Here is a 14,909-nt window from a genome sequence, read left to right on the forward strand (position 1 = left end):
TTCTCTCTCTCTCTCTCTCTCTCTCTCCCCCTCACTCACTTGGGTACTCTTGCTCTCTCAAAAATAAAAAAATAAAAAAACAACATCTTTAAAAAAAAAAAAAGGCACTAAAAAGAGCCTTCAAAATTTCCACTTCTGGGGCACCTGGCTGGTTCATGGTGGAATGTGCAACTCTTGATCTTGGGGTTGTGAGTTTGAGCCCCAAATTGGGGGGAGAATTTACTTAAAAATAAAACATTGTATATATGATACCTTTTTCAGATTATAAGGTTATTCATTCTATGCGGATTACAAAAAGAATGAGGTAGATAAGGGATGTATGTACCAACAGGGGAACATATTCAACTCACATTAAGTGACAAACATGTAGAACTCAAGAGTATAATCCCATTTTAATAAAAATATTAATGTGTCCCTTGAAATAAATCTGAACAATATACACTAAAATGTGAACACTGGTTATCACTGGCATGGTTTTCATTTCAAAATTATATGTGTCTTTGATGTTTTGATATTTTCTTTTTTTTTTTTAATTTTTTTTTAATGTTTATTTATTTTTGAGACGGAGAGAGACAGAGCATGAATGGGGGAGGGTCAGAGAGAGGGAGACACAGAATCCGAAACGGGCTCCAGGCTCTGAGCTGTCAGCACAGAGCCCGACGCGGGGCTCGAACTCACGGACCGCGAGATCATGACCCGAGCCGAAGTCGGCCGCCCAACCGACTGAGCCACCCAGGCGCCCCGATGTTTTGATATTTTCAATAATCTCATTTACTTTTGTGGTCAAAAATCAGTAAAGTTTTTTTTTTTTTATGTATAGAAAACTGTTTTAAATAGAGAAATAATTTTTCTGGAAAGTTTCCTTTCCCCTTTTGCAAACTGAAGAAAGTTTGCTGAAGACCCCCAATTCTGTAAAGAAGAATTTGTAAGGGCAGAAAGTTTAAAATAGGAAGGGCTTCCAGGTCCCTTTAATGGGATAGAGAGTGAATAGGGCCTAGTCAGTCACCAGGGCTTACCAGCAGACCTCCTTGTTCCCTGCCACTCTCTACCTCCTGCTCAGGAGGGCAATACAAGTCTTGGCCAGCTGCCCTCCAGTCCTGCCCCATTGTTCCCAGACGACTGAACATCTGGCTGTTAAGCCAAAAACCAACAATGTCCTAACTTCCTGAGTAAACACCTGTGAACGAAGAGAAGACATAGTTGAGTCAGAGCAAGTGCTCAGGGGCACAGTAGGGCAAAGAACAAGGCAAAGGAGTTGGTAGGGGATAAGGAAAAATTGGATCTTATTCTGGGCTTGCCACTGAATTGCCCTTTCTCCCTCTGGCCTCTAGAATTTTCCATTGCAAATGGTGGGGCTTCTTGCACTCTAGAGCTTGGAAAAGCATGGATAGAAGGGGGTTCTAGGACCCCAGAAATTCAGCTTATCACAGGGGAAAAACACCAGGTTTTGCACATGCCACACCCTCGGCCTAGAACATGTCCCTCCATCTTATCCTGCACAGTGTTTATTCATTCTTCAAATTTCAAGTTATGCACCCCTTCCTTTTCTCCAACTCCCACCACCCCACCTTCGCCACCCTCCAAGAAGGGCTTAGAGGCCTCTCTGCTCCCACAGCTGGTGCTTCCCTTAGCCACCTCTATCCCACTCCAACAATTGCCTGTTGGTTTTTCCCAGTGGAATTTAAACTGATGAAGTTAGGGACCATGATTATCTTACCCCTGTCTCTCTAGTATCTAAATACTCCTTAAGTACAGTATTCATAAAATGTTTTCATAAGTGGAGGAATAAAAATTGAAGGAATGGCAAAGTGGGCAAGTGACAGAATCCCTCCACTTGTCTGGAGTGTGGTTCTCAGCAGCCTAAGGAAGTGGCCTCCAGGGCGAAGGAAAGCAGCAGGGACATTTATCTTCCCTTCATCTCCTCCCCAGTTCCCTACATTCTTTCATCATCTTACCCCTTCCTCCCACCAACCCCCGACCCCCCCCCCCCCCACCCCGCCATCTCTACATCTAATTTGGTGTGAGCTTCAGCTCCCTCTACTGGCCAGACTTCAGTGCCGCAGGGAGCCAAGCCCAGGTACCCTGGCTTATTTCATTCTTCCCTGTGGGGAGACCGTTCTATTCCCTCCTCTACTTTGGGGTTCATGAGGGACTGGAACATGAAGGCAAAACAGGCTAGTCAGCACACTGGAAGTTTCCAAGGTCTGAGCGCACACTTCCCCATCCCTGACTCCAGGGGCACTTCCCTCACATCCTCACCTCATGCTCAGTTTCCTGGAGTCTCTACTCCCAAATTCCTCCTACTCCAGCTAATTCACAGAGATGTTGATCTCTGGAGCCCTTGGCTGATACATCAGCTCTGACTGTGGAAGAAAGATCCCAAGATGAGTTGGGAATAGGCAGAGACAGAGCAGAGAGAAAGGGACCCAGAAAGTGAAAGGATATAAACCCACATTGAGACAAAGATCAGAGTTGAAAAAGCCCACCAAATTGTCATCAGACCTTTCCAATCCCATGGGTTGATAAACTAGGGCCCTTGCCCTATAAAGAAAGATTTCCCTCACCGCTTCGGTGTACCTGTGTCAGTGAGGAGCTAAGGGGAGTGATTGTGTTCAGGCTTAATAGAAATATTAGACTTTAGGGATAATTCCTGGTCCAAGAAGGTCCTCCCCACTCCTGCCCCCTTCTCCTGAGAGGGCCCATCCTGCGGCTTACATCTTCAGTGTCACCACTAAGTGAGTACTCTGGCTCCAGTCCCTTCTCAGGGATGTTCCTTTCCTTCTCTGGCATCAGCTCGTCCAGCCAAAGGAGTTCCTGTGGTGAGAAGACCCACTCCAGTGCCTTTCGGACCCCCACCAGGCCCAGCAACTGCAGGGATGCAAACAAAACCCAGAGCCGTCAGCAATAGCAGCAGAAACAGGAACTACAGTAACATTCGTTGAGCATTTCCTATGTACTAGACACTGTGTATTGTTTCACTTAATGCTAACACATTCCTATGAGGTAGATATAATTGTTCCCATTGTATAGAGAAAGAAACTGAGGCCTTGAGAGTTTAGAAACTTCTCAGAAGTCACATAGCTGGGATGTGGTTGGTCCTACTACAAAGCCTATGGCTCTTAACTTCCTCAGAGCGTAAGAATAAGGCCAGAAGCCACCTGTGTTATCACCTCACTGAGTAATAAAAGTGCCTGTATTGCCTCTCCCAGGACCTCAGTTTTCTTTTGGACTTTATATTCCTACTTGTGGTTGATCAGCCCAAAAAGTTTAGAAAAATAGAGTTGAATCAGGTATCCCAAGACTAACCTATCCGTAGGCATCTCTTGGCCATCTTTCTTTGTCCTAAAACTCCCAACCAGAGCTAGGGCAAATGAGAGGGGAATGTCTTCCTCATGTGTAGGCTTTGGCCACCCTCCCAGGCTCAGAGTCTCCCAGGACCCCCAGGACAATACCCAACCTGGCCCCAAGTTACCATGAGGGGGAAGATGATGGCTGCAGGAGTAGATTTGATTATCCAAAGCAGACCCAGGCAGGCAAGCTGGATAGCTGTGAAGAGGTGGACCCTGCTCAGAGGCACATGTCTCAAGAGGAGGAGGTCTGGCTGGTGTTTTGCTGGCATCAGTAATAGCTGTACCCTCTTTGTGAACTAGGGGAATAAGAGGAGAAGGAGAGCAGGGTGTTCAGCATGGAGGGTGTCACTGTTAGCTGTCCAAGTCCAGCGTGAGCGGGAAGTCAGAAGGCTCCCTTGGTGCCCTCCCCATTCAGAGCCTGGCATCAGAGTTCCTGAGCCCAAGAGAGACAGGAAGAGGAGAGGAGAGGACTTGGCAAGTATAAGCAGAAGGCACCAGCAGGAAAGAAGAGGAGGAGTGAGACTGCTTGGTGATTCTAATGGGCCCACCTGGATGCTGCTAATCGCTGCCACTCCCATGTACAGGAAGATTCCATAGAGCACAGGCATCGGGATGAACTGGTAGAAAAAAAGTAGAGAGCTGGCAAAGGAGTTCACTTCTGCTAGCTGCCCAGATCCACACTCCCCCACCTCCACCCCCACCCCAGCCTTAGGCTCCAACCCCAGCGTCTAGCATCCACCCCTAAGCCGACCCAAGTCTTTCTCTTCCTTTCCCACTTTGCATGCCTGATACTGAAGCTTCAAAATGGTCAGATGAGGTAAATTTTATAATTTCCATTTCACAAAAGGGGGAATTGGGTTTCAGAGAGATTAAGTTAACTTGTCCACTACCTGGCCTACTTCTCCTATCTTATCTATCACTTTCTTCTTCCCTCCCTCTGTTCCTGCTATATAGCTTCCTTTCCTTCTCTCAGTATGCCGAGGTTTATTTCTATCCTTTGTGAGGCCTTTGCTTTGCTTTGCTATTTCCCTCTACCTAAAATGTTCTTCCTTGACTTCCTTCTCACTACTCAGGCTTCTCACTGCTCATCTCTTGACACCCCAGAAGTGGTGGGGTGTCTTGACACCTTTCAATCTAAAGTAGACCCCTGGCACTCTTAATCACCTTACGCTCTTATATTTTTCATTAGAAGTAATCACTATTTGAAATTTTCCTGTTTTATTGTTTTAATTTTTTTTTTCTGTCTCTTCTCACCAGACTGCAAGCAGTGGATGGTCCTCTTTTGATCACCACTATATCCTCAGTCTTTGGAACAGTGCCTAGCATATGGTTTATGCTCAGTAAATATCTGCTGAATGAGAGTCACCTAGTTAGCAAGCAGCCAATCCAGTCTATCTGGCTCTTTCAACTACTCTACTCTCACCCAGCCTCCATGACCTTTCCCTCCCCAAACCTTTCCTCCCTGGTGACTCTTGTATGCCATTCTCCGTGTCCTCACCTTAGCTCCGTGTCCTCACCTTAGCTTGTCCTCACCTTAGCTTTCTACGATTACTTATTACTTAATTTTTGTTCATGTGTGTATGTTGCTGATAGGGGCTTGGCTCCATATCTCTTTTCAATACTCCTGTCTCCCCTTCCTCCCTGCCACTTCTCCCAAGTGCCTAGCAGAGCCTTGCACATGGCAGGTGTTCTATAAACATCTGGTAAGGGAGAAGTGAAGGGGTTTTGTCTCAAGGTTTTCCTGGGATGTGATGATCACACTGTTAGTCTGAGGTTTGTTGGCAGGCTGGAGCAAGACTGCCATACCTCTTGGCCCATAGGGGATGGTAGCGTGCCCATACCCGGCTCCACTGGGTAGAAAACCCACCGGGTAAGAGTTTGGATTCTCAGATAGATCTAAGAAACTAGCTCTTTTGGTGGCCTTTTGTAAGCTACTTAATCTCTTTAAACTTCAGTTTCCTTGGGGCACCTGGGTGGCTTAGTTGGTTAAGCGTCCGACTCTTGATTTCGGCCCAGGTTGTGATCTCACGCTTGTCAGATCCAGCCCTGCGTTGCACTCTGAGCTGGGCGTGGAGTCTGCTTAAGATTCTCTCTCTCTCTCTCTCTCTCTCTCTCTCTCTCTCTCAAAACAAACAAGCTTCAGTTTGCTCATTGGTGAAGTATGAATGTCTCTCAGGGTTCACGTGAGGATCAAATGAGACCAAGTGTGGAGAAAACTTAACACGGTGCCTAGTGCACAGTAAGTATCTAGCCAGTGTCAGTTCTTGCTGTATTTGTTATTATTACTGCCCTGCCCCTGATGCCAGCCTAACAAAGGTACCTTCAGTACAGGTGCCAGGAAGATGGAGGCTCCTGTGAGGATGAACACCACCAGGCCTGTCAGCCTCTGCTCCCTGTGGGGTGAGGGAAGAGTTAGCTAGGGGCTGGGAGAGCCCCCAGGGTGCCTGGCTTGGAGATGCTGACCAGAGACCACTACAGGCACTGGCAGGAGGGAAGTGGAGAGAGCCCTTCCCCCCCACAACCCCCCCAATAGTAGCCTGGCAGGGAGGGGGCCTTAGCATCATGTGCAAAATTGGTGGAAAGGAAGGGGCAGGGCACTTGAGCTGGGATGTTCCAGGCCTCTCCATCAGCTCAAGCTCATAGTTGCTCTTTGTTTTTATTTTTTATTTTGGTGCAACGTTAGCGATTTTTACACTGCCATAAAAACTTTCATTTCACAGTTTCAAAGTTGATTTCACAAACTTTCCACGGATTGTGTTTCCAACGGTTAGAAAATTGTTTTTGTGACAGTAACTTTGTAACATCAGTGAAGCACTCCTACCTTGCGGGGGGGGGGGGGGGCGGGGACGGGGGGGGGGGTTTGTTAGGTGGCACCTCACCCTCCCTTGGCTCTGGCCACCTCTGCCTTTGTGTCCATGAGGCTCCTCCCACGGGCCCTCCCACACCCATGGCCAAGGATAAGAGGGAAGACCTGACACGCCCATCTCAGCCCGGAACCCACCCATTCACCCCACTGCAGTATTTACGGAGTAGTGAGAGAGCCCTCTGGAGGCTTAGAATTTAAGCTGTCCAAATCGCTCTGCCTTGTACTCCCCTGCACCACCTTACTGACTGATCTCTCACTCTGGCCTCCTCAATATTGGCCTCACCTGATGCCAAGGAAGCTCCGGGGTTCCCCCAGGACACAAGCTGTGCTCTCTCTCCGAAGACTGTCCATATGGGCCAGGGAGATGACTGTGGCTGAGACATACCAGGGCAGCCCAAGCACTGATGTGAGCAGCAGCAGCACAGCCACACAGAAGAGGTCCAGGTGGAAGCCAGCTCCCTTCTGCAGGTAGTGGTGGAGCATCGAGGATGAAACTAAGCCAGATCTGGGCTCTCTGTCCTCTGAAGTAGGAGAGGGAGGGCCTGGACCCCACCCTGGAGTTTCTGTACCTTGGTCTAGGGGCCTCTGGTCCTACCCAGCAGGTCTTACCCGCAGTTTATATTCGGCACGGTTGAGGATGACCGCTGTGATCTGCTGGTCCATGAAGATGAGGATAGACAGCAGCAGAGCAGGGAGGGCGGCTGCCACACTCAGCCACCAGGGGTTGGCTCCAAAAGGTGACACCAGCCATCCACGCCCAGGGAGTGTGGGCTGGGAGAGGGCATTCCGTGGACAAGTTAGAGAGGGTCTCCCAAGAGCACCTCACCTGCACACCCCGGCTTTGGCATTCCTCCATAACCCCCCAACCCCCTTACCCCAGTTCCAAGACCCTGGGTGGTAGGTGGGAGCAGTACGTGTGCATGTACAACTGGTTGAAAGCATTCCAGTGCCTTAAAAGAGGGCAGAAGAAGGGGAACCAGCCTGGGAGTTGGGCTGGAGCCAGGGGCTCTGGATTTTGGTTCTCAGGTGCCCTCCCTCCCTGCAAGAGGAGGAGATGGTGGGTGAGGCCTGCCCACATTTCTTGATGTACAGAGCCCTCCTCCCTAGGCACCCCCCGCCCCCTACAACCAGGGTGGGGCGACTCAGGCTCAAACCTGCCTTGATCTGGGGCCAGGGCAGGGCTGGGTGTGTCTGCGTCTGCTCTGATTATAAGCGTCTGTGTGGGGGAGGGGACCCCAGTTGCCATCTCAGATTCTGAGCCCCTGAGGCTACCCCAGGTGGAGTCTCCCTGCTCTCCTGTCCTGGGGGAAGCTGGAGAGGAGGTCTCCAAATGCACAGGCAAAGTCTAGGTGCTAAGTCCGTGCTAAGCCTTGTCCTGTGCACTGCCGTGCCCTTGGGAGGGAGCTCCAGCTTTAGCAGATCAGAGCCGGCAAACAGGGGTGCAAAGAAGACAGTGCAGAGTAGTAGGGTGGGTAGGGCCAACCTATGACAACAATAAGTAACATTTTTTGAGATCTTGGTATGTGTCAGATGAGTGACTTACACTCATCTTCTGTGAACCTCAGAACAACTTATAGAGTAGCAGCTATTGTTATTTATTATTTCCATTTTACAGGTAAATAAATTGAGGCTCATTGATGAGAAATGTGGGTTGGCTTGCCTAAGGTCACACAGCTAGGAAGTGGCAGAACTGGATCTCGAGCCCATGGCTGGCTGACTAGAACCCAACCTCTTAACCCCTAATTTATAATAATAACTCCCATGTTTTCTGTACCCACTGTGTTGGCAGCAACACCTCATTAATCCTCACAACAACTCTGTGAGGTCATTATTATTACTATTTGTATTTTATGAGCAAGGAAATGGAAGCTCAGAGGAAGAAAAGCATGGTATCCATTCATCTTCCTCCTCCAAAGTCCTTTCTGCTGGCCCTGCTCTCCCCTCTGTTCTACACTCCCAGCTCTCACCTTGAACTCGCTGGGCACCATGAGCTTTGGTGTGGCTAGACCCAGGAAGGAATCGAGGCCACAGCCCAGCAGCATGGCCAGGACTGAGGAGAAGTCACCGAGCACTTTGCGCACCTGGCCACACAGTGGACACTTGGTCAGGTTCAGGCCTGCCAGCCCCCTCCCTCTTTACCCTTTCCCATTCACAGACAGGGCCCAAGGCCAAGAGGCAGTACTCTCCCACAGACAGAGGTAACACTCACCACAGAGGGGAAGAAGCGGCTTGTCTTTACATGCTTGAGGGCCGTGGCTATGAGGAAAGAAGTAAGGAAGAGGAGGACAGAGAAGAAGGCGATGTCTGGGACTATATGACAGCCGGGACCACGAGGGTGGCCTCCCCGTCGGGCACACTCGGGTGGGGGCAGCAAGGAGGCATTGACCAGGCCTAGGTCCTGTATGGAGGGGTGTTCAGGTATGGGGTTATGGGTGGCAGAATAAACATTGACTGACACTCACTGAGACACCAAGGGCCCAGGATAGGAGGTCTCCAGCCACAGCAAATGTCTGGGCCTCTGTGAACTGTAAGGGTTTCCCTAGCCTGTGGGGAGGGAAAAGCCAGGAACCACTGACTTCTTTGGCTTCCACCATGTCTTTCCCAGGACTCTCCCAGGAACTGGCCCTCACCATGCTTGAAATGTCATCTCTGTCTTTTGGTTCTGTCTTCTTCCACTGAGACTCATTTCCTGGGAAGCAGAGAACAATCTGGGTATATGTGCCTCCTCTGGAAACCTCCTCCAGCCCCTCAGGAGCCTGATCTCATGGATCCAACTGAACCAGAAAGTTCTTAGTTCTGACTCATCTGTCTTCCGACCCTAAATGCTGTGCTCCTCAGGACATCTCCCAGTCCCTACCAATTCCTTACGTCTCTGTATCCCTGGTGCCCGGCATAGGACCAGCCAGAGCAGATGCCTAGCAAATGTTTGCTTAAAAGATGAGCACACCAATCTGTGGGTTTCTATCAGGACCAGAACTGGTTTTGCTCATGCCTAACACAGAGTCTGGCGCTCTTGAGAGGATATCTCTTCCCCATTCCTGCTGCTTCCTTGTGCAGGGGTATGTGCAAGTGTAAAACTCTGAGCTGCTCTCCCCCTCAGTCAGTCACTCAGACTAGGGGAAGAGCAGCAATTTATTTGATTGGTGAATTTGAGAGAAGGAATGGAGCATGCCTCTCCCTGTCCCTTCCTCTCCCCACTCTTGGGAATAAGCTGCCTGTCCTGTGCATGCAACTTAGCTCTGCCCTTCTGTGGCAAGACAGTCCCTGTCCAGGGCAGCCATGACTGGGTGGGTAAATCTATTTAATTTTGGTTTCATTGTTAGGAAGCCCGTTTCCCCATAGATATAAGCATGTTCTTCTATCAGCACTGTCAGAAATAAAGATGATATTGGGGCACCTGGGTGGCTCAGTCGGTTAAGTGTCTGACTTTGGCTCAGGTCATGATCTCGTGGTTCGTGACTTTGAGACCATCTTGGGCTCTGCGCTGACAGTGAAGATCCTGCTTGGGATCCTCTCCCTCTCTCTCTGCCCTTCCCTGCTTGCTCTATTTCTCAAAATAAATAAATAAACTTAAAAAAAAAAGATAATACTGGGCCTGCTCTGTTACTTCTCAATGGATTCAAAACAAAAGTAGGGAAGAGTGCTGCTGGTCATTGGGAAAGTATTCAGGATTTTGTTGAACTTAACAAGGGAGACAGCAAGGGGACATCCCCTCCCCCTCCCGCATCCTTCCCCATCTCTTCCAGCTCCGTATTCCCCTCACCCACCTCCCAGGTCTGGGTACTGGCAAAAGCAGCCGTAGGCAGGAGAGCCAGGGCTCTGGATGGGATAGGCACTGGTCAAGCTCAGCATTTTGCCCACAGCATCGTAGATGAAGATGAGGCTGATGAGGGCACAGAAGCCTTCTTCGGTGAAGCGGGTAAAGTAGCGTACCAGTACGCTGGCCTCTGTGGCCACTAGTGCCAGACAAAAGGTGGCCACCCAGATGCCCACCCATAGGCGGAAAGGCAGGTAGTCCAAGCTGTAATCTCTGGGGGAGTGAGACACGGAGGGATTGCCAGGGCTGTTCTGCTCCCCACTTACCCCAGGTTAGGTACCCCTGGAGCCAAACAGACAGCTCCCTCCCTTCCCTATTGACCCAGCCAGGATCAGGCCAAGAGTGCAGCTAATGAGGGTCCGGTAAGGGTGGGGGTGTTCTCCTACCTGCTGAAGGAGAAGAGCAGGCGTTCAAAGACCAGCACTGGCCCCGTGCTGCTGAGGATGGTGAGGGGCTGGCCAGCCATCAGGCAGAAAGCAGCTCCAGCCACTGCAGTGCCCAGAAAACTTTCCAGCACCCCCTAGAAGCCGGCAGAGGACCCTGTCAGCACAGGACACTGGAGTCCTCAGTACAGCCACCCAAGCTTCCAGGGAGCCTCCACTGCCCACCCATTGCCCCAGGGGTAGCTAGCAGAATACTGAAACTTGTGCCTGCCCCCCCCTCACATCTCCCGATTCACCTGAGCACCATTGGTGGCTTCCCCCAGCAGACCCCCAAAAGTGATGGCGTTAGTGATGGTGGCCAGGTAGATGCAGAGCACAGCCGAGAAGCACTGGGGATGCAGCGCGTCCAGGAAGTCACTGGTGTACCACAAGGCCTTCCGACGCACATCCTGGACAAGGCCCCCAAACAGCCTCCCACCCATGGTTTGTCAGTGACCCAAGTGCCCACACCCCACGCCCCTATCCCTGCTACCTTCCCTGTGACTGGTTGAGCCCCTCCATCGTGAGCATACACCTCTGTGCCCCTGTGACCCCTCTCCCCTCCCAGGACCCTTACCCCTGCTCTCACCCAGCTCACCTCACCTGCCTGTCCGCTGTAACTCTGGGCTGGGCGCATGTGGCCAGTGACCATGTCTGTCCTCAGCCAGGGCCCCATGCTGGGCAGATGGGCCCTTGACCTCCCTCAGTTGTGAGAGGAGCCTGAAGAGAAGGGGAACCCAGGTTGCCTAAGGATCTCCAACCAAAACGTGACTGGGCCTGCTGCCTCCTGGTGGCTGCTCTTATCTCTGCCAGCAGACTCTGAATCCAAAGACACGTATCCCTTTCCTGGGATCCCCTCCCCTCCTCCACAGTGGAACTGGACCCAAGGTCTGTGGAGAAGACCCCCATATACCTTTTGTGCTGGGAAGGCAGACATTTGGGTGGGGCAATCCGGGCTGTCGGGTCCCACCGACCTGGAGGAAGCACTGTCACCTCCTCTAGGAAGGCATCCAAGGCTGCCAGAAGGTCATGAAGGCTGCTGGCCCGACGAACTGACCACTGGAATTGCTAGGGATAGGGGCAGAAAGGGGCAGTAAATGCCGATCTGGACCTTTACATGAATCTTTACAATCTCAAAGCTAGACACAAGTCATTCAAGCATTCCTTCATTAATACATGCATGCAGTGGGTATTGGGGGCCTACTGTGTGCCAGCAGTGTCCTAGTTAAGGGGGCTACATTGGTAGCCAAGAAAACTTAAGTCCTCATGTGCACAGACACAAAGCCACACTCTGCCTCATTGCTGTATTCGGTCACATCTAGAGGCCACAGTGTGCACTCTCACTGGCAAAAGTCTGCGCGTGCATGCACACACTCACACACGCACGCGCTTGCCTGCCCAGCTCACCCGGTCACTGAGGAGGACGGCCATGGCCCGGCCCATCTCATGATAGCCCCTTCCCAGTGTGGAGGGACCAAGGAGGAGGCAGAAAAACCTGAAGGAGGAACCAGGCGCCAGAGAAAATAAGAGACTGCTATCCCACAAGGCAGCCCTGACCTCTGACCTTCCTACCAGCCCCCATTCATATGCTCATCATGTTCACACCTACTTTGCAGCCCTGACCACCACCCCCTCCCCAGACCCCTGAGCACCATCCCCACTCATGCCCCCTCAGAGAACTGAACCAGAGACTTCTCAACCCCTTCCCCAGTAGAGATCCTTCTGGGCTCCAGGACCCCTGACTCCCCACAGCCTCACCTGCTGGGAAGGGGCACCTCAATGAGGGGCCCCAACACCACTGGATCCCGCAGTCGTACAAAGGCCCCCAGGGGCCGTACCAGGAAGCCCAACTCTCCTGCCAGCACAGCCCCTGCCTCAGCCCCTGGAGGCAGCTTCTGTCTCAGAGGGTTCTGACGCTGGATGGGGGTTCAAGGAGACACATGGATGAGTGGTTACGTGGGAAGGCAGATTTTGGTGGGGTACTGATTAATAATGAGGCCTGACTCCTCTCCCAGCCCTGCCCAAGGAAGGACCACAAACCTGTTCCTTCAGCGGGGCTTCCTCATTGTGAGAAGCCTCTCTTGGATGAGCAGACCCTTCAAAACACGATCAGGCAGCGAGTAAGAGTACAGGCTTTGGAGGTGGACACAGCAGGGCTCCCTGACCAGGTTTACCCATGATAAACTATGAAAACTAGAGTTCCCCTCATTGAGCTTCAGTTTTCTCATCACTAAAATGGGGCTAATTGTGGTACTGCCTCACAGGATGGTTGTGAAGATGAAATGAGAATATACTGCATGTAAAGCTCCTGGCACGGTGCCTGTCAAGAGCGTCCCTTCACAAAACTCTGACCCCTCCATTCTTCTCCCCTCACTGTTACATCCACTTCTCACCCACGAGGACTGGGTTGAGGCCCCGGGTTGAGAGGTCTGAGCCAAGGTTAGGCTGCTCTTAGTCCAAGAAGCGCAGGGGGGATCTGGGACCCTCCCACCCAGGGCTTTTTGTCCTGGGCCCAGGGAGGGGCCTCTCACCCTGGCAGGGCCTGGTGCCTGTGGGCTGGATGAGATGCTGGGGTCTCTGCAGCAGCAAGGCCTGTAGCTGCCCTCTCAGCTCTGGGCTCAGCGACTCCACTCTTGTCACCTGTTCTAAAGAATAGAGATGGGTCTTCAACCCTCTCCTGAGAGCTCCCTGTCCCCACACTCTTCCCCTTTCCCCTCTGCCTGGCTCCCTTTCCCTTCTGGGAATCTCAGGAAAGGTGTCCCTCCATTCTGCTTTTCCATCTCCTCCCTGTGACAGGGACGGATAATCCCTAGGGTGCAGTGGGGTGAGCTCTGGAAATTTCCAACGCTTTGGGGGAAAGTCTTAGGGAAATGCATAGCTACTCAGGCCCTCCCTGTACAGGCTCCCAGCATACCCACGAGCTCCAGGAAGCTCTGAGCTGGACAGTCCAGCAGCACAAGGCCCTCGGCCAGTAGGCTGCGGAGCTTCTGAAGGCTGGGCAGTGCCAGGGTGGGCACGTGAGGGACACTCCACCGGCCTGCACCCACCTCCAGCTTCTCCTCAAACAGCACCCACCTGTGGTGGAGAGGAATAGACTGTGTTATTGGGGCCATCTCTCCTAGGTCCAGGTTGTGGGAACACAGGAGAGCCAGAGAAAGTAGAGCAATGGTGGGGGGGGGGGGTGGGGAGGCTGGGCCCAGTGGTGCAAAGCATGCCCCTTCCTGGACATTCACCCCTCATCTGGGGTCTTGGGGAACTCAAAAGTAGACTGCAGAGAAAACTGAGCATCATGGAGGGTGAGGGCCTGAATTGGAGAGCACAGAGAGGAACTCTTAATTGGGGCAGAGAGCATCTCCCCAAACAGGAGGAGTCACCAGCTGGGGAAGGGGCAAGACCCCATAAAATTGCCCTGGGTCCCACTCACCTGCCTGTCTCTCTCCACTCCAGTGCCTGGGGCCAGCCCAGAAGTTCATTCAGTTGAATGAAGAGCAGAGAGTCCGTGGGTACCCCCCGATCCCCTCTGTCTGTGTCTGAGGTGCCATTAGGGCTGGGGCAAGAGCCAGGGCCATTCTCCAGCTCTCCTGTGGGCACATTTTCACAAGCACTGGAGACTTCAAACTCTTCCTGGCCTGGCAGCTTCATCTTGGGGAAGCTTGCACAGACTCCCAGAGATGGTGCAGTCCTAGGTTTTGAGTCCTAGGTTTTGAGCCAGGGGCCCTCTGGCTGGCTGCATTTATAATGCACCCCCCACCCTCCATGCAGCACAACACAAACAGAGCAGGGCCTGCTGACTCCAGAGCCAACTGGGTAATCCCCTTTCCTGCTTGCTTTCCCCAGCCCTTGCTGCCCGAGAATGTAAGGCTAGCCTGATCTTTCCCAGGCTCTAAAGAAATGCCCAGCCTGGGGCAAAAATGTTGTGTGCGTCTTCTGTGGGATCAGGTCTGACCCCACTGTGTTTTGTGTAAATTAACATGAGTAAGTCACTGGCCTGGGTCTGAGGACTGAAACCATCAGATGATCCTGCCCCCTACTCTGTATCAAATACAAACACCACCACCCCCAGGACTGTTTTGGGTGTCACCAATATACCCTAAGGGCCCCTATTTGGATAAACAAATGTCTTAATGAGTAACTAGGGGTATAGAAGCCAGGCTAGATCGAGTAAGGGAGACAACAGGCAGAGTCCCCTCCCATTAAATGGGCTAATAATGGAAAGTGGAGACAGTTCATGGAGAACACAACGCCTGAGTCTTAAATTCCTTTGTTTGATCCTGGAAACTTTGCAATTTAGCTGGGTCCCTGGGGTCTGCCTCTGTAACCCAGACCCCCAGTGAGGATAGAGGAGCCAACTAGAGTGTGTGTATGGAGTTCCCAGGGCCAAAGGAGCAGAAGAAAAGGTGGTCTATTGGCAAGTCCTCTTGGCTCTACCTTCAAGGTAAACCCAGCATCCAACC

The 14,909-nt window shown here is 51.7% G+C and overlaps 1 protein-coding gene and 1 long non-coding RNA gene across 2 annotated transcripts in view; one reads left to right on the forward strand and one right to left on the reverse strand.

Moving 5' to 3' along the window:
* LOC132681470 (uncharacterized) overlaps positions 1-6,505 on the forward strand; it is a 30,931-nt gene extending 24,426 nt beyond the window's left edge. The window contains exon 3 of the long non-coding RNA XR_009611072.3: positions 5,527-6,505. This is a non-coding gene — a long non-coding RNA (uncharacterized LOC132681470). The remainder of the gene's footprint in view (positions 1-5,526) is intronic.
* SLC4A9 (solute carrier family 4 member 9) lies at positions 1,358-14,097 on the reverse strand. The gene is made up of 21 exons (XM_060635939.3): positions 13,880-14,097; positions 13,370-13,530; positions 12,987-13,100; positions 12,496-12,551; positions 12,214-12,371; positions 11,863-11,950; positions 11,369-11,523; positions 11,059-11,175; positions 10,713-10,887; positions 10,420-10,553; positions 9,984-10,246; positions 8,847-8,905; positions 8,426-8,614; positions 8,184-8,297; positions 6,826-6,987; positions 6,500-6,678; positions 5,671-5,743; positions 3,899-3,967; positions 3,473-3,646; positions 2,716-2,868; positions 1,358-2,363 (listed from the first exon to the last, which is right to left on the reverse strand). Exons 1-21 carry the CDS (start codon positions 14,095-14,097, stop codon positions 2,310-2,312), a joined length of 2,865 nt encoding a protein of 954 aa, XP_060491922.3. The 3' UTR covers positions 1,358-2,309.
* Positions 14,098-14,909: the final 812 nt, after the last annotated feature.

Source organism: Panthera onca, chromosome A1, assembly GCF_046562875.1.
Source record: "Panthera onca isolate mPanOnc1 chromosome A1, mPanOnc1 haplotype 2, whole genome shotgun sequence".
Lineage (NCBI taxonomy): Eukaryota > Metazoa > Chordata > Mammalia > Carnivora > Felidae > Panthera > Panthera onca.